Here is a 26,515-nt window from a genome sequence, read left to right as displayed (position 1 = left end):
CATCAGTCTAGAAACTTACAGCCTTATACCAGTTAACACATTGCACAGAGACTGCAGACTTCTCATCCTCCATCTCTTTAGGCAGAGAGAAAAGTGGGACTGAGCTCCCACCCTACAGATCAAGCCAAGAGGGTTAACTTAATGCACAAGTTCCTTTCCATTCCTGTTACAAGGTAAAAATATAGGTTTTTTTTCCCATGTGGCTTTAAAAGATACTTACATTACCATCTTTCCAAAAGGCATATTTATTATGTACAAGGCAATAAAAGAACATATAAACAACACGTTATTAGTCCTCTCTGCAGGGTTTCCTCTGCACTGATTACAGACTGTTCCATGGGGCGCTCGTCAATGCACAGTTGCAAAAGAACACCCATTGGTAGATCTCTTGCGAAACGCCTTCAGCGCCGTCGTTTTGTGGCGGCAGGAGGTGGGGTACTACAATTGGCGGATGCTCTCTTGCCACCTTGTGGCTTGCTGGCTTGCTCCACAGAAGCAGTGCCCTCAAGACGAAAGGCATCCACATCGGCGACCTGTTGTAGGATCCCTGTGAGGATGAACTCAGAGTTTGTGATTGGAAGGGAAGCACTCAGAGCAGGTTTGCACTTAGCGAGGTCTTGCGAGCAGGAGACAATCACCCTCTTATCCTGGAATGATAGAAAGCAGGTCATGATAAGATGAAGACGAGAGGTGATCGCGTCGCTCCTGGGCGCTCTACGACCATGAACATATGATGCTGGTATACATTTCAGTAACACAAAACCCACGGCAGACCATTCACTATCCAAGTTAGGGCTACAATATAATTTACAGACCGGATACCACATTTCTTTCTGGTGACAAATAATAAACAAGCATTGGCAATGCTGCTGGATCTGCCATTGGCTTCTCACCTTTTAGCTTTCTGAATGCTTAATTTGTTTGTGAATATTTTTTGTAGGACGGCACACACCGAATCCCAGAAATGGAGTCGGGCTGAGGATTAATTGGATAATGAAGCATGCCACCTAGGTTGGTGGGTGAAGGTTTGCATCCTTTTGAACAGGTGGAAATTGCTTTTACCCCAATCATTATTGTAGGACTAGGTTCTATGTTTGCAGAGCCTTTTCAATTCTGCTATATGTTATGGGAGGTTATCAATTTATAAAGGGCGGCAAATCAATTGTGAGGGTCTCAAGGCGCTGGAGATGCTAGCTGCTTCGCGGTGCATAATTCAGACAGACCACTCCTCTCCTTCTCACTTTTGATTAAAGCATACATTACAAACTCACAGGAGCTTCGTGCATAGAAGATTAATTATCATGGCGTTCCCACCCACAGCCCAAGCATTCAGTCCTCACTACATGGAACACAGCTTTATTATTGGCATTCATTTCAGCTTGTAGAGTGAGCTGGCCGCCTATTGCCTTGAACTATTCCATTAATCCAGAGACAATTACCTAAATCAGATCCCTCATTCACTCGAGTGACCACACATCTCCACAAACAGAATCAGACTCCAGAACCTTGTAAAGGTTGGGAAACCTACGTCCAGACTGCAAAACGTACGGCTACCTTTGGAAACTGGAAATATAAAGATGGCAAATAACAGCAACCATAACGTTAATACGGTAGAATGAAAGGAAGGATAGCCCAAAAGAACAACATTTGCCACAGCGGTAAACACAGCAGGCACTCGGAATGTGGTGAAAGAACGACACTCCCAAATTCATCCTATGAGCAAAATAATGAAATTCCATATTCCAACTCGATCAAACAGTTCATTCCTATGTACAGTAATACATGCAAAGGGTCAGCCGTGGGATTATAGACTTTCAATAAGCGTATAGTGCTAACACCTCGCAGCAGGTTTTCAAGCCCTGCTAAGTGTTTCCCAGACCACCTCACCTTGTACTCTTTGGGCATCCTGGGCAGGAATGTGGCTCCGCTGCACTGGATGATGTCCTGCATGTACTCCGGCTCTGGCTTCACAGAGGGTGTAACGTGGATCTCATACCCCTAGACACGGAACAAGGGACACAGCGGTGAGTTCGGTACAAGAGTTGCAGGTTCCCTGACAGTTACTCCATGGGCCACAAATAAATCTAATGTACACTGAAATAGGGGACGAGGAAGACAAGGTAAATTCTAGCATGGCTCCTGACAAACACGCTCTGATAATCAAACTCAGGGGTAGGGCTTGAGATCAGAAGCTTCATACACAGAGATATGTATATTAAAAAGACTTGGTCACAAAGTCTAGGCTGATCACTCACCAACATCTTAAAACAAAGGATTAATGTGTAGAACAGTATGAATATAAAAGGACTTACTTACTGAATTATATGGCCAAATAAATGTTATACATTCCCTTGTTTTTATAACATGCTAAAGATGTTGCCTTTAGTTTAGTTCCAAGCTAAGCAAGAGTCTGTAGATCTATCACTTGTAAGTTAACACAAGTACAAACAAGAGTCAAATTCGTGGTCTACAATGATTAGCTATTAAGCCCATATGGATATGATTTGTAGCATGCGAACAGCTAATGCCTGATGTAAGCGGGAGAAAGACAAAGTCGGTCTGCCTGATCAAGTTCTTTGGCTATGGGGATAAGCCATCGAAATCCTGTGGTTCTAACAGGGTGAGATCTAGTTTGTATTTGTTCTAGGGAGAGAACAGCAGCAACTCTTTTTTGTATGGCTTAAGTACAAGGATGTTTTCCACCACCCAGAATTGAAGTGCACTGAAATGTACACGCTACACAGATATATTCACTAGGATGGTTATTATAGCCCACATCCAAGTGTTATACTGGTTGTTAATGGCCCGGTTACAGAGCTGTAGGCCTGAGACATGTGTCAGGGCCTATATCAAGGGCTAGGGCCTTTAACCTCTTCCATGCTCATGACAAGGTCAGCTCGTCACTGGAGCACTGGAGCACTGGAGCTGTGCTTATGACGAGCTGACCTTGTCATGAACAATGATAAATCTGACTTTTCAGCACCCAGCGGGAATTGCCTTAGCATTGAAGGTGTTAAAAGTCGGTACGGCCTGACGCAGAAGAACTATAAGGCTATTAGGACATTACACCCATTGAGGACAGGACATTCTAAATTAAACAGAGAGAAACAGAAAGAAAAACATTGGAATGTTGGAGCAAAAGGGCTATACCAGGCAATACTGGCCGTGTGCCACTCTGTTGTCTTCAATGGAACTCTTCACATTCCAATGTTCTAATTGAAGGTATTTCTGCATGCCATGTGTGTATTGGTGGAAATATACTCCCGCCCTCCCACGGACCAGACTATAAGGCTCCAGATATAAGCACCAGTGAGAGGATGTACCACACAGGACAGTCTGGTGTCATACAAGATGGAATCCCCCAGTCTGACCACTGGCTGTTTGGAGAGGAACTTTAATTCCCTTCAGGTGTTCCCTGGTGTGAAGAACCCTGCAATAATCAACTGTATCAAATGCCACCGACAGGTCCAGCAGGAATAGGTAGTATTTTGTCAGTGTTTAAAGAATACAAGAAGATGATATATGTGTTGACCATGTTACACCATGTGGTCTCTACAATATATGAAAGTACTCTATGAGCATAATGGAAGCTAGATTGTCTGCAGAATAGTTGGTTTTAGCTATTTGATGACGAAGGAGAGGGCTTCTCCCTATACTGTATTAATGGTTTTGCCATGAGCTGAATTTATTTAAGTGGTGGAGAGAGATATTGTGAGGATTTGGGTTTTATCATATGATTGTGAGTATCTAAGCAGCGAACATTTGAGGATTTACTTACATATCTTGTAAAATGATCCCTCATGTCAGGAGGAATTCTGTAGGGAATACAATTTATTTGTTCGTAAATGAAAATAGTTTGGGCTGATCAGATGTGCGATTGTCAACCACGGGTTCCTGGGTTGTGGTTGTGGCTGGCCCAAACGCCCCCAAAAGTTTTTATTAGGTGGAGTCTAGCATTGCAGCGCACGCGCTGCTCGCTTTGTGAGGCATGCAGTAAGTATTCAGTATAGTATGGAAGCTTTGTGGAAGCTCTGCCCACTCTCCCCCATCTTTTTAATTGGCTTAGGTCCTAAATGCTGCCTTCCGATTGGTTTTAGGCTTGCTAGTCCCTCCTCATGACTATCATGTCGTCATTTGTATCCTTCCAAGGCTACTGGCCTCTTTACTTTGAGTGTTGCACGGTAACTATTTTCTTCCCATGCCTTCTCCCCCACCGTTCCCTTTCCGCCGTCCGTGCCTTCTCCCCCACCACCCCTCTCCTGAAGCCCGTGCTTTCTTGCCCCCCCCCCACTCTCGCTGTTCGTGCCTTATTGCTCCCTGCCCTCCGACCGCACTCCTGTTTTCAATGCCATAGGTCTTCCGTAAATGTGAGTCCTATTGCATTGGAAGAGGTGTGGCGCAGTGGCTAGGGTGACTGACTCCGGACCACAGGGTTCACGGTTCCATCCCCGGCGGCAGGTTAGCCCAACACCATGCGACTCTGGGCAATAGCCTGCTTAATCTTCCCGACGGCCCCCAGCGCCGGAACACCTCTCAGGAGGTAGATGTGCGCTTTAGAAATGCTGGCATTTACAGTTACATTTGTATCAAGATTGTGTCCCCCCCATTCCCCCACCCCCCCTCCACCCCACCAGGGGAGACAAACTGCTTTTAGTGCTGCTATCACACTATTATAAAGGTTGAAGACCATTCCAACCTTTTGGTTCTGTAGACGTTGCGGCATGCCAGTGTGCATGGATTGACAAATACTTAATCGCAGTATTTATGAGGAGTTGTGGTTCATTTGTGCTCCAAATAAGACATGCTGAGGAGACTGTGCAAATGGAGGTCAGATGGATGTTGAACAAAACAAATGTAAAAATACCCTCTTGGTGCCAAGAATTTTGTGGTTTCTGCTTTTGATGCATACACTATAAAGCTGCAAAGAACCTGGACTGTAACTGTAGACCAAGTATGCTAACACCACCCTCTGCTTGCACTGAGCGAGGTCTCACCTCAAAAAGACGCTGCCTTTGTGCTTTCTGGAGTGACTCGCTTAGGCGGAAGTTGAAGTTCAGCTCCTGCTCACGGTCTTTGACCAGGAAGCTGGAAGGGGACAGGAAGCACTTGCTCTTCCCACACTAAGGAGTAAAACAGAGTGCACAGTTTGAAACTGAAGAACAAATTACATGATTTTCACAACCTAAAAACCATCCACTCACACCAGATCAGTACACAATCTACCAAATAGCAACAATAGTATATACATGTCAGCTGCCTTCATTTGTTTACACAGTCACCTCAAAATCAGCGGTTTAGGTACCTTCTCCAGCCAGTCCAAAGTGACAATGGGAATGCCCCTTGCAACAGCACAGAGAAACTTCACAGTTCGGCGGATGCGGTCAGTCACCAGGTGAGTGCACTCGTTCACTGAGTCAGCTAACTCCCCTCCAAGCCTCTGGACCACCTGCTCCCCGTTCTCATCGATCACCCCTGTGAACATAACCTGGGGAAGGAGAGCGAGAACGTGATAAACCTGGAGCATCCCATTGCTCTGCACCCCCCCACTGCAAACCCACGTTCATTTTATTCATCCGCACTCCACCGCAGAACCCAGGCTCTTTTCATTGCACAGCACCCTCCACCGCAGAATCCAGGCTTGTTTGATTGCACAGCACCCTCCACCGCAGACCACACGCTCGTTTCATTGCACAGCACCCTCCATCACAGAACGGAGGCCCATTTCATTGTACAGCACCCTCCACCGCAGAACCAAGGCTTGTTTGATTGCACAGTACCCCTCCACCGCAGAACCCAGGCTGGTTTCATTGTACAGCACCCTCCACCACAGAACCCAGGCTTGTTTACTGCACAGCACCCTCCACCGCAGACCACACACTTGTTTAATTGCACAGCACCCTCCATCACAGAACGGAGGCTCGTTCCATTGTACAGCACCCTCCACCGCAGAACCTAGGCTTGTTTCATTGTACTTGAACAAAGAGGGGCCCCTTAAAACCAAAGGGGATAGGGTGTGAGAAGTTAGCCTGGCATATGATGTCCACTATTCTAGTGGGCACCTTGCACCAGTCTAAACGACCCTTATTGATGGTGGTTGTAAAGTCAACCTATTAGACAAGCTATCCTAGTGGTAGCATGGAGCAGCAGTCTTCGGCTAAAACTTTAGAGAGCATGTGAAGCCAGCTGTTTTACAAATGATAATCCCTTGAGTACCAAATGAAAGGACACCACACAAGGTATATATCAAATATATATGTATTTATTTCTAAAACAACCCCTCTGAACTCTTTATGAGGTCAGAGATCGAAATACATCACAAGTTACTCATTAAGCATACTATAAGTTGCACAAATACAGTTTTGCCCTAGGGGCCTCACAAACCATATACTAAGTAAGTGGTATAAGAGCGACTTCAGGAATAGTGAATAGGCCTAGGGCATCGCTGGGACTACACTACTGAACCAAAGGTTAGGAAGTAGGAGACCCACGGGAGACGCGAACAGTGTGGGAACACAGTCGCGAGTTACCATTGACTTATAATGGAGAACGAAGAAGTTACAAAGTTACTGTTTTAGGGCACTTCCGGATGGACTACGACAAACCCCTTTAAACTAGGACACTTGGATAGTCAATACCCACGGGAGCACCGGAGTACTCGAGTTACCTCACCCAGGGAAGCCGGGTGCATAGGTGTCTTTTTGTGTTTCGTCGATCCTTTCAATGGAGACCTACAAAAGAAGTGCTGCAGGTGGCCGAAGGAAGAGTGTCCGGGTGGATCCAAAAGTGGATCGAAGAACTGAAGAACCTGAAAGCAGAGGGGACAGAGTCTGGGTCACTAGCCAGTGACCAGAAGGAACCAGCCGATGTTGTGATGCAATCAGGTGAAGAGGTGAAGCTTGTCTCTGCAGCCACGAGGACCAGGAGGTGTTGACGACGACCAGGGGCTGGATTCGAGCTGTCCCATGAAGGATCTAGTTGACTGCGGTGTCGGTATCCGGATTGGACCAAACAAGCCTTGGCAAACGCAATCCACGCAGGAAGGGAAGATTGGCTTCAGGTCAGACCAACAAGGTCTGGGGCGCTTCTCCTTTGTAGGGAAGCTGGAGCAAGCCTGGAGTACCAGGCAAGCGGTATAGATTCAAAGGTTCGTCTTCGGAGGGCTCACTAGCCAACATGCTAGCAACTGGGAAGACGCGTCGAGCTGAAATGCAGGAGCAGGCCCCATGTGGCACTCGTGGAGTGTGGAGGGCTAAGCTTTGGTGGAAATGGCGCTCGGGTCTGGGGCTTCTCGTACCCCAATGCACAACTGCGAGGGTGCCTCGGTCGTTGCACAGTTAGCAAGATGCAGGATGTCCAGGGTGTCCGGTCCCATGTCTCTCGTGTCCGCCACGGGTCTCAGCTTTGCTGTGGATGTTGGGCAGAGTCAGAGAAGTCTGAGAGTCCAGTTCCTGAGTCGCTGAGTCTTCGGGATCCGTCGGGAGCGTCGACAAAGCAGACCGGCAAGTTACTAGTGGTGCCTGTTTGCACAGGGTGGTCACTCCTTGACCACAAGGGAGATATCTTCAGTCTTCTAGTCGGTATAGAATGTCGAAGGTCCAAGAGTTATGTTTCAGAGTTTCGTTCCAGGATAATCTAATGTCTCTAGACACAGCTCCTATCTTTATACTGATTTTAGGGGCTGGATTACCTGCTAGGTCCCTCCTATGGGTGGACCCTGAGAAGGGGGTGGTTATGAATGTCAGCAGCCCTACATGCCAAGAACAGACTCATACTGGTAAGTAGCATATTCCGTTCGAGGCATGTGGGCTGCTGAATTCACATCTTGTGCATAGACTGTATAGCAGTATCTCCTCTAGCGGTGGTCACCTGAACCAGCTGCAGCAGTTTGAAAAAGAGTTTTAAGGACAGCCAGGCCTACAGCAGCTTGCTGCTTTGCTAGCACGTCTACACAGTAGTGTTTGGTGAAAATGTGTATTGTAGACCATGTAGCTGCCTTACATATGTCTTCTAGTGGAAAGTTTCCTAGGAATGCCATGGATGCCCCCATGTTACGCGTTGAGTGTGCTTTTGGGGGAATTGTTAGAGTGTGTTTAGCTTTTTGATAACATATTTGAATGCATTTACCTTTCCATCTGGTTATTCCTGCTTTTGAAATGGGATTTCCTTTATGTTGAGGAGCAAAAGCAACAAATAGTTGCTTTGTTTTTCTGAATGATTTGGTTCTGTCAACGTAATATAGCAGAGCCCTTTTTACATCTAGTGTGTGTAGGGCTCTCTCAGCCACTGACTGCGGGTTTTGAAAGAAAACGGGCAATTCTATAGACTGATTGATATGGAAAGTAGATATAACTTTTGGCATAAACTTAGGGTTAGTACGAAGCACTACCTTATTGTGGTGTATTTGCATGAAAGGTTCTTGAATGGTTAATGCCTAAAGCTCACTCACTCCCCTGAGAGAGGTAATGGCAATTAGAAATGCCACCTTTCATGTTAAGAATTGTAATTCACACGAATGGAGTGGTTCGAAAGGTGGCCCCATAAGTCTGTTAAGTACAACATTTAAGTTCCAGACTGGCGAAGGTGGATGTTTTGGAGGGATGATTCTTTTTAGACCTTCCATAAAAGCTTTGATAGGTGGTATCCTGAACAGGGACACGTGTTGTCTGTTCTGGAAATATGCTGCTATAGCAGCAAGGTGTAGCCTTATGGAAGAGTATGCGAGATTGCATCTTTGAAGATGTAGTAAGTAACAGATTATGTTTTGGATAGAGGCATCTAATGGATTGATTTGGTTGTTATTGCAATAAATTACAAATCTTTTCCATTTAGCTGCGTGGCAGGCTCTAGTAGTTGGGCGTCTTGCTTCCTTGGTAATGTTCATGCAGTCTGGAGGCAAGTTAAGATATCTGAATTCTAAGACCTCAGGAGCCAGATCGCTAGGTTCATCTGATTGGGATCTGGGTGCCTGATTTAGCCATGGTTCGGAGTTAGTAGCTGTGGCGATAGGCGCAGTCTTTGATGGGGAACTACTGAGAGTTCTAGGGGTGTTGTGTACCATGGTTGTCTTGCCCATGTGGGAACAACCAGGATCATTGTGAGAGATTGTTGCCTTAGTTTGGGTGCCACTAATGGAATCAGTGGGGTTGGCGGAAAAGCGTACACAAATCTGCCTGACCAGTTCATCCATATCGCATTGCCTTGTGACAACGGGTGTGGGAACCTGGCGGCAAAGGACTGGCATTTTGAGTTTTCTTTTGTGGCAAACAGATCTATTTCTGGATGTCCCCACTTTTGGAAGAAGGGTTGGAGGACTTGAGGGTGAATCTCCCATTTGTGTATCTGTTGGCTGTCTGCTTAGCAGATCTGCAATTTGATTGTCTTTCCCTGGTAGGTGTTCTGCTAGGAGAAAGATGTTTTTTGGGATTGCCCACCTCCATTTGCTCTTTGCTACGTGAGACAGCTGTGGGGAGTGTGTCCCTCCTTGTTTCTGGATGTAGTACATGGATGTCATGTTGTCCGTCCGGATCAACACAGCCTTGTTGTTCAAGTAGTTTTGGAAAGCTTTCATTGCTAGAAATATTGCTAGCAATTCTAAGTTGTTTATATGCAGTGTCTTTTGCTTGAGTGTCCAGAGCCCTTGGACTGTGTATTGAAGTAGGAGGGCTCCCCAACCTGTCAGTGATGCGTCCGCTGTTAATATTACTTGTGGAACTGGTTCTTGGAACAGTCGCCCCTTGGAAAGGTTTTGTGGGTTCCACCACTGCAGAGTTGTAAGTGCGACTTTCGACCAACACTAGGTCTTTCAGTTGTCCTTGAGCTTGGTTCCACTGTTGCGCTAAGCATTCTTGTAATGGACGCATGTGAAGCCGGGTATGAGGGACAATTAATATGCAGGAGGCCTTCATGTCTATAAGCTGCATGAACACTCGAGCTGGCAGGGAGTGTTGTGGTTGGAATCTTTGAATGAGCGTCTGCATGCTGGCAATTCTGGCTGGATTTGGATATGCCTTTGCCATCAGTGTATTTAATGTTGCTCCCAGATATTGTTGTATGTGTGAGGGTTGTAGATGTGATTTTGGGTAATTGATAGAGAATCCTAGACTGTGCAGTAACTGGATTGTCTGAGAGGTATGGTTTGCACACTGTGTGTATGATTTGGCTTTTATGAGTCAATCGTCCAGGTATGGAAACACGTGTATGTGTTGCCTTCTGAGGTGTGCTGCTACTACTGCTAGGCATTTTGTAAAAACCCTTGGTGCTGTAGTTACCCCGAAGGGGAGAACTTTGAATTGGTAGTGTTGACCTTCTATTGTGAACCTCAGATATTTTCTGTGAGCTGGGTGTATAGGTATGTGAAAGTATGCATCTTTTAGGTCTAATGTAGCAAGGAAGTCGCCTTGCTGGAGTAACGGAAGTACCTGTTGTAGAGTGACCATATGGAAATGCTCTGAGAGTATGTATTGGTTTAGAGGTCCGAGATCCAGTATCGGTCTGAGGGATCTGTCTTTTTGGGGGGATTAGAAAGTAAAGAGAGTATACTCCTATCCCCTGGTGTTAAAAAGGGACTGGTTCTATGGCTCCTTTTTCTAGCATGGATGTGACCTCCTGTATTAACAGCGTGATGTGCTCATTGGACGTTGTCTGGGTGGTATGTTGGGTGGAGTAGAAGTGAGTTCCAGGCAGTAACCATACTGGATAATTTGTCTCACCCGCCTGTCTGTGGTAATGTTGTTCCAGACTGGTAGGAATTGTGTTAGTCTGCCTCCGACCGGTGTCAAGTGGTCTGGAGGGAGCGTGAACAAGTCACTGTTTGTTGGCAGCTGAGGCTCTGGTGTTGTTGCCGCCCCGTCCTCTGCCCTTGTTATTATTTCCTCTATAACCTCCTCTGTTGGAGCCTTTATTAAAAGTGCTCTGGGTGTTACTTTTGAATGTAGAGGACGTTTGGGAAGTGTTGCCTCTCCCTGAGCCCCTGAAGGAGGAGCGACGAAAGGAACTTCTGGATTGCTGAAACTGAAGTGCGCCCATAGACTTAGCAGTGTCTGTTTTAATTTTTTCCAAGAGTGTATCTACTGCAGGGCCAAACAAGATATCTTGGTTAACTGGTTGGTTTAGGATGGTTGATTGCACTTCATTTTTAAAGCCGGAAATGCAGAGCCACGCATGCCGGCGTATTAAGACGCTTGTGTTGATGGACCTAGCTGCTGTGTCAGCTGCGTCAAGTGCACATTTAATGGAAGCATTTGTGATAAATTTGCCTTCTTGTATGAGGTCATTAGCTTTAGCTTTGAACGGTTCTGGTAGGTGTTGTAGTAAACCCTCCAGTTGGTCGTAATGTGCTCTATCATAGCGTGCTAATAGGGCTTGTGTGTTTGCAATTCTCCAGGAGTTTGCTGCCTGGGAGGCTACTCTTTTGCCTGAAGCTTCTAATATCTTGGACTCCTTGTCAGGAGGGGGGAGCATCTCCCGTTGTTTGTGAATTGGCTCGCTTTCGAGCGTTTGATACTACTAGTGAGTCCAGTGGCAATTGTGACCTAATATAAGTATGGTCTGCAGGGGCAGATTTATATTTTTTGTTTATCCTAGGGTTGAGGACACGCGCTCTGGCCGGATCTTTAAATATGTCCGGTGCGTGTTTTAGTACCCCTTTCAACATCGGAAGTGTACGTACACTTTTTTCTGATGTAGGAAAAGTGTCAAAAAGGAAGATCTCTTCTATTGGATCGGTATGCATGTCTACGCCGTGAAATTTAGCTGCCCTATCCACTAATTGGTTAAATACAATGGTGTAGTCTGTAAGCGACGGTTTTGTAGGATATGTAGAGGTGTCGGGGATGGGTTGTGGGTCATAGTTATCATAAGGATCATTTTGGTCCTCCCATGTGTCATCCTGTACATCCTGATCCACAGGTTCGGCAAAGTCATCCTGAGGATCACCCCCTATGTTTTCAGTGTCATCATAACCTGAAGGTGTAGGAGAGTAAGGTACAAAAGGCATGTCAGGAAAGAAAGGAGGTGGAGTGAAAGGCCTTGAAGGAGACTTGCCAAAGTCTTTTTTCTTTGTAGGAACAGGTGGAAAAGTATCAGTGTCTAGCGTCTTTTCTTCCTCTTGTAAACTGTTACGTGTCCAGTTTCAGGGTCGATAAACAGTTTAGATTGTTCAGCACTTTCTGGATCAGGATGTAAAAGTTCTTCCTCAACTGTCCTCGGTTTTGGTGCCAAAGCTTTTGGCCTAGTCACTTCTTTGGGGTGGAGGGCCTTCAGCTGTGGAGCGGTTTTCGGCTCGGCCGCTGCTTTCGGCTCGGAGACCTTTTTAGGTTGGACGACTTTGTTTAGTTCGATGTCCTTTGTTGGCTGTTTTTTTGGTTCGACGACCTTTGGATTGACGACCTTTTTCGGGTCGACTTGTTTTTTCGGATGGACCTTTTCCGGATCGACCAGTTTTTTCGGAGCGACCTTCTTCGGATCGACTGGTGTTTTCGGGTCGACCTTTTTCGGATCGAATTTTCGGGTCGACAGTTTTTTCGGGGTCGATTACTTTTTTCGGTCCCCCATGTTTTTTAGGCTGAACGACCGCCTTCGGCTCAAGGTTTTTTGCAGGCTCGATAACCTTCTTCGGGTCTATAGTCTTTTTAGTGCGATGCGTTTTTGTTGGAACAACCCTTTTTTTAGGCTAGACGGCCTCTTTCGGGTCGACTGTCTTGGGCCTGACAACTGATTTAGGTTGTACGGCCTTTTCGGGAATAGTTTTACTGGTTCCCGGGGTATTGGAAGGCTTGGGTTTTGTCTTCGGGTCCGAGCCGGAAGGCGGGGCCTCTGAAGGGGTTTGTCGATCTCGGCAATGGTGTACTGGAAGGAGCCATTTGGGCGAAAGATGGACGGCAGAAGATCTCTGCCTCTCCTCCCGCTGTGCAGGAGGAACAGTAGCCTGTGGTGCCCTCTTCCATGCCCGTCGTTCAGGAGACGGTGAAATGGAGCTTCTCAACGTCAAGAGAGGCACCTGAGGCGATCTTGTCCGAGAGATTGAGGACACCGAGCGCCCCTTCGACATTGAACGGGTAGACTGTGATTGACTTATCGATGTTGATCGGTGCGTCAACGTCGGAAGAGGAGTGCCTCGACGTCGATGCTATGCGCCACCAAGACCTTTGGATGAGAAGACACTGATGGAGTTCTAGTTCTCGAGGTCGGGGGATGAGTCATCGACGGAGACTGAAGTGTTGATGTCAAGTTAGTTTTCTGCTTCGACGTCGAGCGATGCCCCTCCGACGGAGACTGGTGCTTCGACGTTGGGATTTAGTTGGCCAACAGAGACTCCTGTGGGGAGACCGTGTCGGAAATCGTCCTCTGGATGTCAAACCTCTTCGTGAGGACATCAGAGTGGATCAAGGTCTTGACGTTGACGGAGAACTTCACCTCAACATTGAGCGCCTTAGCGATGATGAGAATGGACAACGATGTCTTGAAGGTGAGAGATGAGTCAGCACCAACAGAGATAGACTCCTCGACGTTGACCATCGCCGGGTTGACGTCTACAGAGTTGGTTGAGCCGACATCGATGGGTAGACTTACCTCTATTTCCCGGACGTCGATGTATGAGGTCGATGGGTAGACGTACCTCTATTTCCCTGAGAAGTCTTCGATGACGAGCGAAGTTCTGACACTTTCAACAGCAGTCTCGTAGACAGAGACTCTCACAGCCGATCTTTTCATTTTTGGAGGCATTTTCGATGCCGAAGAACAGACCGGGACCTTCCTCTTAGAAGTCGACCTGGGTCTCTTCTTCTTGTGCCTCACTGGAGATATGCCTCTGTAGGTAGTAGATTTCTTTTTCTCTAAGAGGCCATAAAGGTGGATTCTTTCTCTCTCTCCTTGAGAGTGCATCTAGAAAGATTCTTGCAGAGTTGGCAGGTCTCAGGAAGATAGAGAATAAAAACTGAATGGGAATCTGTTTTGGCCTTCTTTTTGCCACAAGAAGGGCAAGAATCAGAAAAAGAAGGCATAATCTGACGGAAAAAGGCGAAAATTGTGTCCGAAAAAGGTAACTCCTCACTTCAACAGGTGAAAAATGTCAAATGAAGAGGAGTTAGTAGCAATAAAAGGAAACTTTTATGACAAAAAGCCAAAAAAATTACAGAGCTGAAGATCCAGGGTCCTGATTGAAAGAGCCAGAAAGAACAACTGATCCAATGGTCACCCCTAAGGCATGATGCGTAGCTGGGGGGACATGGCTGACTTAAAGACCCAGTGCCAGTTCATGCTTGCAATTGCTTTCATTTTCTATGCTGTTGAGTTTTCAATGCAGCCTATGGGCCCACAAAGCCTGCTGTGTTGCAGGGCAACTATTTACTGTCCATTAAAGAGAGTTCAAGTGTCTCCTTGCCCTCCTGTTTTCTTCAATCTATTGTTGCAAAAGCAGATTACTAGAGCATTGGTTAGCCTTGTTTTTTTCTTGGAGGCTGTATTGGTTTGTTAAAAAATAATATATGTAGACGGTGAGCGTCTTACCGATGTTTTCATTTATATTTTTTTTATATATTCTGGGCTATTCGTGTGTGAGCGGGAATATTCAGTGTTCATGACTATTGATGAGGATCCCCTGGAAGGGAACGTACGCTCCTCATACTGGCGAATTCCCGCTGGTCCCACTGCTCTGCACCCCACATGCAGAACTCACGAACGTCCCATTGCTCTGCACCTCAGACGCAGAACCCACGCTAGTCCCATTGCATTGCTCCCTAGATACAGAACCTACACTCATCTCGCAGCAGAATTCCTGCTTGACCCACTGCTACTCACCTCAGATACAGAACTCATGCACATCCCATTGCTCTGCATCTCAGATGCAGAACCCATGCTCGTCCTATTGCTCTGCATGCCAGATGTAGATTCTCAGATGCAGAACCCCCACTCGTCTCATTGCTCTGAACCCCCACTCGTCCCATTACACTGCCCCCCAGATACAGAATGTACGCTCATCCCACTGCAGAATTCCCGCTCGTCCTACTGCTCTGCACCGCAGATGCAGAACCCACGCTCGTCCCATGGATATGCATCTCAGGTGCAGAACCCACGCTCGTCCCATTACTCTGCACCTCAGATGTAGAACCCACACTCGTCCCATTGCTCTGCACCTCAGATACAGAACCTACGCTTATCCCACTGCAGAACTTGTGTTTGTTCCATTGCACTGCAACCCAGATGCAGAACCCACGCTAGTCCCATTGATCTGCACCTCAGATACAGAACCCACGCTTGTCCCATTGCACTGCCCCCCAGATACAGAATGTAAGCTTATTCCACTGCAGCATTCCCACTCGTCCCACTGCTCTGCACCCCAAATGCAGAACTCAGGCACGTCCCATTGCCCTGCACCTCAGATGTGAATCCCATGCTCGTCCCATTGCACTGTACCCTTGATACAGAACCTACGTTTGTCCCATTGCTCTGCACCCCAGATGCAGAACCCACGCTCGTCCCACTGCACTGCCCCCTAGATACAGAACCTATGCTCATCCCACTGCATAACTCACACTCGTCCCATTGCTCTGCACCTCAGATGCAGAATCTACCCTCATCCAACTGCAGAACTCAGGCTCGTCCCTTTGCTCTGCACCTCAGATGCAGAACCCACGCTTGTCCCTTTCTGCTGCAGGGGCTGCAATAAGAGGCCCCACCCCTCTTGCAACATGTGTGCAAGCTGCCTATTCACATTCTGCTGCAGGGACTGCAAAAGAGGCCATGCCCCTCTGACAGAGACTGCAGAAGCTGAAGTCATCAAAACACATATCTTCTGTGAATCCTAACTGCCTAGGTCCATCCTGTAAGACTGGTGGTATGGGGAGAATGGATGAAGAATTCCTATTAATGTTCCTCCACTATCAGACAGAGATTCAAATCTCCTGTTTCCTACATAACCATGAAATACACTGAGACTCTCCTGGTCATGAGGGCCCACACACATCAGTAAGAGTGTAGGTAGAAAAGGGAAACTCAGTGAATTCTGCACCGTTTCCACCTAGCACCTGCATTCACTTCTGCACCCATGACGCTGTGCCTTAGGAGGAATGTACCCACCAGCCTCAAACATCAATTCACCATCCTTTGAAAACACAACTTTGGAAAATTATGCTCGGAGTCCCTCATACTTGCTTGCCCCATCCAGCCATGACTGCACCACACAAGAGAAGTCTGTGGTCCCCCTCACACCGCCATGACTGCACCACACGCAAGCAGTCTGTAGTCCTCCTCGCATCTCCATGCATCCCCTATCCTCACGCTAAGCTCCCGCAAGATTACAAGACGCATCCAGTGAGTGCCCCAGATTCTCCCATGAGTTCATACCTTGGGCATGCTGTGCTCCTTCAAGACACCAGGGCTGTGGCTGAGGTTAGGGGTGCGGCTCCTGCGGAGAGGGGTGTCAGCCTGTGGAGGTGCACTTGCTTCTTCAGCTTTGCCCTCAGGGGAAGCAGAGCTCTTCTTTGGGCCCCTATGTCCGGGGGCCACAGACTCTTGAGAGGAATCTGTCCGCTGAGCCTGATAGAAGTAGATAGGATAGTATGAGGTGGTGGAGAGATCAAGTAGATAGGATAGTTGGAGGGGGTTGAGAGATCAAGTAGATAGTTTGAGGGGGTGGAGAGATCGAAGTAGATGGGATAGTTTGAGGGGTGGAGAGATCGAAGTAGATGGGATAGTTGGAGGGGGTGGAGAGATCAAGTAGATAGGATAGTTGGAGGGGGTGGAGAGATCAAGTAGATAGGATAGTTGGAGGGGATGGAGAGATCAAGTAGATAGGATAGTTGGAGGGGATGAAGGTATAGAAGTAGATAGGATAGTTTGAGGTCGGAGAGATCAAGTAGATAGGATAGTTTGAGGGGGTGGAGAGATCGAAGTAGATGGGATAGTTTGAGGGGGTGGAGAGATCGAAGTAGATGGGATAGTATGAGGGGGTGGAGAGATCAAGTAGATAGGATAGTTTGAGAGGGGGGAGAGATCAAGTAGATAGGATAGTTGGAGGGGGTGGAGAGATCAAGTAGATAGGATAGTTGGAGGGGGTGGAGAGATCAAGTAGATAGGATAGTTGGAGGGGGTGGAGAGATCAAGTAGATAGGATAGTTTGAGAGGGTGGAGAGATCAAGTAGATAGGAAAGTTTGAGGGGGTGGAGAGATCAGGTAGATAGGATAGTTTGAGAGAGTGGAGAGATCAAGTAGATAGGATAGGTGGAGGGGGTGGAGAGATCAAGTGGATAGGATAGTTAGAGGGGTGGAGAGATCAAGTAGGTAGGATAGTTTGAGGAGTTGGAGCGATAGAAGTAGATAGGATAGTTTGAGGGGGTGGAGCGGTCAAGTAGATCGGATAGCTTCAGGGGGTGGAGAGAATGAAGTAGATGGAATAGTTTGAGGGGGTGGAGAGATAGAAGTAGATGGGATAGTTTGAGGGGGTGGAGAGATCAAAGTAGATGGGATAGTTTGAGGGGGTGGAGACGACAAGTAGATAGGAGCGTTTGAGGGGGTGGAGAGATCAAGTAGACAGGATAGTTTGAGGGGGTGGGGAGATCAAGTAGATAGGATAGTTTGAGGGGGTGGAGCGATCAAGTAGATAGGATAGTTTGAGGGGGTGGAGCGATCAAGTAGATGGGATAGTTTGAGAGGGTGGAGAGATCAAGTAGATAGGAAAGTTTGAGGGGGTGGAGGGGTAGAAGTAGTATGGGATAGTTTGAGGGGGTGGAGAGATCAGGTAGATAGGATAGCTTGAGGGGGTGGAGCGATCAAGTAGATAGGATAGTTTGAGAGTGGAGAGATCAAGTAGATAGGATAGTTTGAGAGAGTGGAGAGATCAAGTAGATAGGATAGTTTGAGGGGGTGGAGCGATCAAGTAGATAGGATAGTTTGAGAGGGTGGAGAGATCAAGTAGATAGGATAGTTTGAGAGAGTGGAGAGATCAAGTAGATAGGATAGTTTGAGGGGGTGGAGAGATCAAGTAGACAGGATAGTTTGAGGGGCTGGAGCGATCAAGTAGATAGGATAGTTTGAGAGGGTGGAGAGATCAATTAGATAGGATAGTTTGAGAGAGTGGAGAGATCAAGTAGATAGGATAGTTTGAGGGGGTGGAGAGATCAAGTAGATAGGATAGTTTGAGAGAGTGGAGAGATCAAGTAGATAGGATAGTTTGAGGGGGTGGAGAGATCAAGTAGACAGGATAGTTTGAGGGGGTGGAGCGATCAAGTAGATAGGATAGTTTGAGAGGGTGGAGAGATCAAGTAGATAGGATAGTTTGAGAGAGTGGAGAGATCAAGTAGATAGGATAGTTTGAGGGGGTGGAGAGATCAAGTAGATAGGATAGTTTGAGAGAGTGGAGAGATCAAGTAGATAGGATAGTTTGAGGGGGTGGAGGGGTAGAAGTAGTATGGGATAGTTTGAGGGGGTGGAGCGATCAAGTAGATGGGATAGTTGAGGGGGTGGAGATATAGAATGAGTAGTTTCTTACCTGTAACTCCAGTTCTGTAGTAGGGGTATCTCGGTTATAGACATAATCTAGTGAATAGTTCCGCCCATGTGGAGGGAGCCCATTGGCAGTGACACTTCCTGGGGTTTCAGGCACTTCCGGTCGGAGGAGGTGAGCGGTCTAGCGCTCCTACCTTCCTCTCCTTAAAACCGGACTCGGGGAGGACGAGCGTTGGACACGCTGTTGCTCGCTGCTGCGGTGACGCTTATTTTAAACCTTATTCCTGTTTACTTTTAAAGCTGATTAATAGTGGTGTGCTTTTTAAATTGTTACACTACCTTCTTCTTCGTTGTGTCTTCGCCGCTGGACTCCCCGTTGAGTAGAGCTCGATTGATGCGAGGGAGCCCATTGGCAGGGACACTTCCTGGGGTTTCAGACACTTCCGGTCGGAGGAGGTGAGCGGTCTAGCGCTCCTACCTTCCTCTCTTTAAAACCCGATGCAGTCAACAACGCGCAGCGGGCGCGCCAAAGGCAAGCCCGTCTGCGCACGGCCGGCACCAGGGGCCAGTCCCCCTGCTGGGCACCCCTCCATCTGGGTGTACTCTGCCGAGGAGCTGCTTTCCCTTCGTGGTTCAGAGTTAAATCCCAGGCACCTTTTAAATAAACATGAGTGCCCTACCCTAGTGCAACCTTCTCTTTCCATCCCGATTGATACTGTTGCCTCAAATGCTGACTCTGGCTCAGAGTCAACGCTACTTAACCCCCTCGGCCGACTGCTTAGCTGCCAAGCAGGATTGCTTGTCTATCTGGTATTTAAATACACGCTCGCTGGTCAAACACCAAGCGGAGATTTTCTACCTCCTAGACACTGTAAAACCAGATATACTCCTGCTGTCCGAAACCTGGCTCACATTAGAGTCCACCCCTGATATCTTGGCCGCAGTTCCTGACGGCTATTATATTCTCCAAGCTAACGCTCAGGGGAAAACTGGGGGGGGGGGGGTGTTGCCACTATTATTTCTCACTCCCATAAATGTAAATCTCTTACCATGCTTCCCATTCCGTCAGCAGATTATGTAATTTTTAAACTTGAGTCAGATATTCAACCTTACTTTTGCCCTCTTCTATCGCCCTCCCGGTCAGTCGCCGGGCTTCCCCCACCAGTTTGGAAGTGTGGTGGCTGAGTTGGCTATAAATCACGCTAGTATCCTCATAATAGGCGACTTTAATTACTGGCCTAACGCCCAGCATGAAAGTGCCTCCTCCAGGGAGTTTACCGACCTACTAACAGGACTTAACTTTCTTCCGCATATCACTCATGTTAAGGGCCATTCCTTGGACCAATTGTGGTCCTTAAATAAGGACGTTGTAAGCGTACAGATCTCTCCATGCGCTTGGTCGGATCATTTTTTTATCTCTTTTATGCTGCCCATAATCCCAACTGTGAAAGCCTGCCCCTACAATCCCCCATTGGTTCGAAATTGGGGTCGGGTGGATCTTCCCTCGCTCTGCCTTTCGTTAACAACGACGACCCCCTCATCTTTTGGGGTGGATGACCTCCCCTTGTCTGTCCACGCTCAGGCAGACAATATTTATACCTGGCTGGCGGAAGCTCGCGATTCCCCACTAAAGAAAATCAGGATTAAGCGCCCCCATGATGCCCAGCGCTGGTTTTCCAAGGACTTATCTGATATGAAGCTGGCCCTTCGGCAAGCTGAACGCAAGTGGAGGGTTGACTATTGCTCTCTCAAGAAGACAGTCTTCTTGACTGCCCTGAGAGAATATAAATCAGCAATCCTTGCGGCCAAAACTATGTACTTTTCGCAAAAAATTCTCAACTCCTCCAACAAATCGAGGGAGCTTTTCACCATAGTGGATGAACTCGTTAAACCTGATAGAATTACAGTGACGGCCCCCTCCTCTCAGCTTCTTTGTGATTCTCTCAACAACTATTTTGTTGAGAAGATAGCTCTTATCAAAGCTACAATTCCCAGACCTGATTTGGGAGTCGACATGGGCTGCTCTCCTATCAACTCCCTCTTATTCCTGAAGTTTCCCCTGATCACAAAAGCAACGTTTTCCACACTCCTCTGTAGAGTTCGCTCAGGCTCTCCCTCAGACAGTTGTCCTGCCCACATTGCTCGCGAGATCTTCCTTAGTCTTCCCGATGTGCCCCATTCCCTGCTTAACAACTCCCTTGGACTGGGTGAGGTCCCTAGCCCATTTAAATCGGCCATTGTGGCACCTATCTTTAAGAAACCTGGGACAGACCCGGCGACTCTGAGCAATTTTCGACCAATTTCCCTGCTCCCCTTCCTAGGTAAATTACTAGAGGCCCATGTTTCCAGTTGCCTTGGCTCCATCATTGAGAGCTCTCAGTTCCTGGACCAGCACCAGGCGGGATTTAGACCCCAGCACTCCACCGAGTCCGTCATGGTGGCGGTCCATGACGAACTCAGAAAGGGGGCAGACCAAAATGTCTCCCAGGCCCTAGTGCTCCTTGACCTGTCGGCGGCGTTCGACACCGTTGATCATTCCATCCTTATTCAGCGGGTCGAGAACGTCGGCATCAGGGGCATCCCGCTCCGGTGTCTTGCGTCATTTCTGCAAGACCGAAAGCAAGCGGTTCGGCTCGGCCCCTTCATCTCTGAAGAGAAGGACCTCACTTGTGGGGTCCCACAAGGTTCCGCCCTCTCCCCTTTATTATTTAATCTTTACATCCTTCCCTTGATTTCTATGCTAAGGGAGAAACCAGTGGTCATCTTCAATTATGCGGATGACCTCCAGCTTATCTTTAATATCGATTCCTCCCCCGCCTCCATTGAAAACTTTCAGTCGACAATGTTGACCATCAGCTGCTGGATGAATGCCAACCAGCTTAAGCTGAATCCAGATAAGACCGAGCTGGTGCTCACTGGACCCACGGCCAACCCATTGAATTCTAACTTTTGGCCGCACACTCTGGGCTGTGCCCCCTGTCCAGTGAGCTCGGTCAAGAGCTTGGGAGTTACCATTAGCAAGGACCTCTCCATGAAACATCAAATTAAATCTGTGATGTTGGTCTGTTTTTACCATCTACGCCGCATCAGAAAGATCAGCAGATTTCTCACCCATGATGCTTTGGTCCATGCTACGCTGGGACTAGTGGTTTCCCGCATTGATTATGCTAATTCACTATACGTAGGCATCCCTCTCTATCAGTCCCATCAACTGCAACTTATTCAAAATCAAGAAGCCAGACTGGTCTTTCGGCAGCCAAAGACCAGTTCTGTCAAACCCCTTTTGTGGAGCTTGCACTGGCTTCCTGTAGTCCAGCGCATTCTTTTTAAGGTGGGCTGCACCACTTATCTGGCTCTTGCCAACCAAGGCCCATCCTTCATTGCTTCCCTTCTCCCCCGATACACTCCCTCCCGAGTTCTCCGATCGGCCGGCCTTAACTTGCTATCTTCATGTCCTTTCAGGCGGAAAAGGCTTGGGAGATTGAGATTTGCTTTCCAGGCCCGCATTTCTGGAACTCCCTTCCACCTGATCTCCGTCTCATGCCCACCTACCATTCATTTAGGAGAGCTCTGAAGACATGGCTGTTTTTGAATAAATTGTCCCCTCCGCAGTCTGCTTTCTGTCTGTCCCAAAGCGCCAAGAAGCCGCTGGTGAACGTGCGCTGTACAAATGTTTTCTTCATATCATATCATGTGCGTGGACCCCGGAGCAATCAAAAATAATCTCTTAAGCTGTCTTCAGTGCAGTCCTGCATAGACACTTAAGAGAAAATTAAAGACAATAATGCAGCCTATACCTACAAGGCTACACTGTCCAGTACTTCAACTAGAAATGCAAAGGATATTCCACCAACATCACATTTAACACAGTCTGTTAAGTTTCACCCATAGAGAAACTTCCCCTTCACAAAATCCTTGGAATGATAGAGAGGAAGGGATGGACAGACAAGCCCCCCATAGGCTGCCATTATATGTCTGGAAAAGGGACACTGTGCCTTTAAGGAACTCTCCAGAGACCCTCGGTATCCCATGATGCACGGCGAACTCCTTTTACTTTCAGTTCTTTTTGAAGGTGTATAAAGCAAGGCCTGTAGCATACATTACAGTACCATTTTCTCCACCGGGGAGGAGGGCGGGCGCTTATGACTATAACAGATACCCCTACTACAGAACTGGAGTTACAGGACAGAAACTACTCCTTCTGTAGTAGGGGATCTCTGTGTATAATCATAATCTAGTGAATAGAATGGCAAGCCCATCCCAACAATCTAACCGGCGGTGGAGAAAAAGACAACACCATTACTGTGCAAATTGTTTTCTTAACGATGCCTGCCCAACGTGAGCACCTGCTCTGGCATCAGAGTCCAGACAGTAATGCTTAGCAAAGGTATGGACTGACTTCCACGTGGCAGCCCTGCAGATCTCTGCAATGGGAACATTACGTAGCAAAGCCGTTGTAGCCGCTTTGCCCCTGGCGGAATGAGCCTTAGGCTTACCTCCTAAGGTCTTATTAGCCTTCTGGTAACATAACTGGATACAGGACACAATCCACCTAGAGATGGACTGTTTCGAGGTAGCAAGACCAGTCCTGACCGACTCATAGTTGACAAACAGATGGTCTGACCTACGAATGTCCTTGGTCTTATCCAAATAGAATTTCAACACCCTTCTCACATCCAGGGAATGAAGAGATCTTTCCGCTGGAGTAGAAGGATTCTGGAAAAACATACCTTAGGAAGGAACTTAGGGTGAGTACGCATCACAACCTTAGCAGCATGAAAAACAGTATAAGGTTCTTGACAACATAATGCCTAAATCTCACTCATCCTTCGGGCCGATGTAATGGCCACAAGGAAAGCCGCCTTCCACGATAAGTGCTGCAGTGAGGCCTTATGAATGGGTTCAAAAGGATCCTTCATCAATCTGGACAGCACCACATTTAATTCCCAGGAAGGCGAAGGACTCCGAACAGGAGGAAACACTTTCTTCAATCCTTCCAAAAAATCCTTAATCACAGGGACCTAGAAGAAGGAAGTCTGTGAAGGACATTTCCTGTAAGCAGTTAATGCTGCGAGGTGAACCTTAATAGATTGCAAATTAAGGCCAGACTGAGCCAAATGCATGAGATATGGAAGGACCACATCCTCCTTGCAGGTCGTCGGATCATAATTCTTGGACGCACACCAGATACAGAAGCTCTTCCACTTGTAGGCATAAGACGTCCTAGTGGAAGGCCGCTTAGCCTCCTTGAGAATGTTCATGCAATCCTGAGGCAGATTAAGGTGTCCATATTGCACTATCTCAGGAGCCATGCTGCCATACTCAACGGTGAGAGGTTGGGGTGCACCATCTGCCCCCCGAATTTCGTGAGAAGGTCCAGCCGACACGGCAGTCGCATGTGAGGCTGAAGAGACCGTTGGAGCAGATCCGTGAACCACCACTGTTGAGGCCACTCCGGAGCAATGAGGATCATCCGTGCTCTGGACCGGGACAGCATGATGAGCACCGCCGGAATCAGGGGAATTGGTGGAAAAGCGCACAGAAAGCTGTTCGACCAGCTGATCCATAGCGCATTCCCCCGAGTCCCCGGTTGGTAATACCTGGAGGCGAAGTCTTGGCATTTTCTGTTTTCGGCGGTGGCGAACAGATCTACGTCTGGAGTGCCCCACCTCCCGAAGATGCCTTCTAGAACCTCGTCGTTCAGAACCCATTCGTGGTTTTCTTGCACGAGCCTGCTGAGGGCGTCCGCCTGAGCATTCTGCACACCTGGCAGATGAGTGGCCGTTATCGTCAGTCCTCTGGCTAGCAGCCAGGGCTAGATCACCTGCGCTTCCAGTGTCAGAGTGCATAATCTCGAGCCCCCCTGCTTGTTGAGGTAATACATTGTGGTCGTATTGTCTGTCTGCACAAGCAAGGAGTTGGTCTGGAAGGAAGGATGAAAAGCCTTCAGGGCCAAGTGAACCGCTCTGAGTTCCAGGAAGTTGATGTGGTACGTGGATTCCGCTGGGGACCACGTTCCCTGAATCTGTAGCTGGTCTGAATGCGCTCCCCAGCCGAGGAGAGACGCATCCGTGACGATAGTCTGACTCGGAATGTCCTTGTGGAATGGAACCCCCTTGAGGATGTTCTCTGCTGAACACCACCATTTCAGGGACTGTAGGGCGTGAAGGGACTGCCTGATTCTGTCGTCCCAGCTCCCTCGCCTCTGATCAAACTGGTCCTCCAGACATTCCTGCAGCGGCCTCATGTGGAGCCGTGCATGTGGCGTGAGGAAGATGCAAGAGGCCATCGACCCCAGTAGAGAAGACACCGTCCTCACTGTTGGAGATGGAGCAGCCATGAGAGCCTGAGCCTTCCGAAGGATCGATAAGCGCCGCTCCTCCGAAGGAGACACGCTTGCTGACAGCGTATTGATGGAGGCTCCCAAGTACTGTAGGCACTGGGCAGGAGTCGGGACAGACTTGGACATGTTTATGTGCAATCCCAGCTGGTTCACCAGAACGGCCGTCCCGTTGAAATGCAATTGCGCTTCCTGGAAGGTGGAGGCTTTGATCAACCAGTCGTCCAGGTACGGGTAGACAAACACCTTGTTCTTTCTCAGGTGCGCTGCCACCACAGCCATGCATTTCGAGAAAGTCCTGGGTGCAGACTTCAGTCCAAACGGTAGTACGGTGTACTGATAGTGATTGGTGCCGAACAGGAAGCGCAGGAACTTCCGGTGTTTCCGTGCAATGGGCACATGGAAGTACGCATCTTGCAGATCTATCGCGCAAAGCCAGTCTCCTCTCTGCAGCTGAGGATAAATCTGGTACAAAGACAACATGCAAAACTTTTCTCTGCGAATCCATTTGTTTGCTTGTCGCAAATCCAGAATGGGCATGAACTCGTTCCTGTCCTTCTTGCGCACTAGGAAGAACAGTGAGTACAGACCCTTTCCCTTTGAGACAGAGGGACGTCCTCGATCGCCCTATTTCTTAGCAGGGTATCGGCCTCCAGTTGGAACCGCGAGCAAACCGGTGGAATCGTTGGAGGCGGGCTGACAAAACGCAGTCTGTATCCATTGCAAACAATATTCAGCACACACTGTCCGGAGTAATTTTTCTCCACTCTGCCAAGTAATTTTGTATGCTTCCCCCCCACCAGAGCGGGTAACGGACGAGGGGGAAGTAGCACCTCAGGGCCGAGACCCGGCCAGGCCTTTAGGCGTGGAGGACTGCTGGCCGCCTCTACCCCTCTGGCACTTCTGGAATGGACGCCGCTGTTAGTGCTGCTGTTGCTGCTGCCCAGCTTGACGCCCTAGCCCTCTACCCTGGGCACCAAAACGTCTCTGGAAGGGACGGAAGGTCGTCTTTTTCTCTTGCGGTTTTTCTAACCCGACGGCCGTCAGGGTTTCGGCCTCCGCCTTCATGCGGGCCATCTCCTCACCCGTATGCCTTCCAAATAGCGTAGCACCAGAGAACGGCAGGTTGGCAACTCTCTGCTACGCCTCCGGTTTTAGAGAAGTCAGGCGCAACCAGGCATGACGCCTAAGATTAATCCCGTGGCAGTAGCCGTGAGCCGCCAGGAGAGAGGAATCTGCAGCCGAGCTGATCATCTGGTTGGATACCAACAGGCCCTCGTTGATGATTTCCTGAAAATCCTCCCTCTTGTCCCTAGGCAGGTGCTGCAGAAACTGCAGTAAGGAGTCCCATATCATACCGACCCAGGAGAGCCGTGGCACTAGCGGCTTTCATTGACGTTGCTGCCATACCACACACCTTCCTTCCTGCGGAATCCATCATACGGCTCTCCTTGTCCGGAGGCACCGTAGAGGAAGGGGCAGTAGCGTGCTGCTTCCTAGCCACCGTGACGATCACTGAATCCGGCACCGGGTCCGATCTAAGGAACGCCGGATCGCAGTCTGGGGCTCTGTATTTTTTCTGCAGTCGGGAAGGAGCAGATTTCGTCGATGCCGGAGTCAGGAAGAGCTCCATAGCCGGCTCCTCCAGCCCTGGCACCAAGGGTAACAAAGGGGCGAGACAACTGCTGCTTGTGCAGGGTCTCGAAAATCACTGACGTAGAAGGTGTGGGGACC

The 26,515-nt window shown here is 48.3% G+C and overlaps 1 protein-coding gene across 1 annotated transcript in view; it reads right to left on the bottom strand.

Annotated features, from left to right (window-relative positions):
* Positions 1–225: 225 nt before the first annotated feature.
* Positions 226–26,515, bottom strand: part of MDC1 (mediator of DNA damage checkpoint 1) — a 189,223-nt gene continuing 162,933 nt past the window's right edge. Inside the window, exons 13-17 of the mRNA XM_078641729.1 lie at positions 16,342–16,533; positions 5,303–5,485; positions 4,995–5,120; positions 1,888–1,998; positions 226–647 (exon numbers count right to left, since the gene is read on the bottom strand). Coding sequence (XP_078497855.1) covers positions 402–647; positions 1,888–1,998; positions 4,995–5,120; positions 5,303–5,485; positions 16,342–16,533 — 858 coding nt within the window. The 3' untranslated portion in view covers positions 226–401. The remainder of the gene's footprint in view (positions 648–1,887; positions 1,999–4,994; positions 5,121–5,302; positions 5,486–16,341; positions 16,534–26,515) is intronic.

The sequence above is a fragment of the Lissotriton helveticus genome, chromosome 5_1 (assembly GCF_964261635.1).
Source record: "Lissotriton helveticus chromosome 5_1, aLisHel1.1, whole genome shotgun sequence".
Lineage (NCBI taxonomy): Eukaryota > Metazoa > Chordata > Amphibia > Caudata > Salamandridae > Lissotriton > Lissotriton helveticus.
Note: the sequence above shows the minus strand (reverse complement) of the source record. Positions and strands in the feature narration are given on the sequence as shown.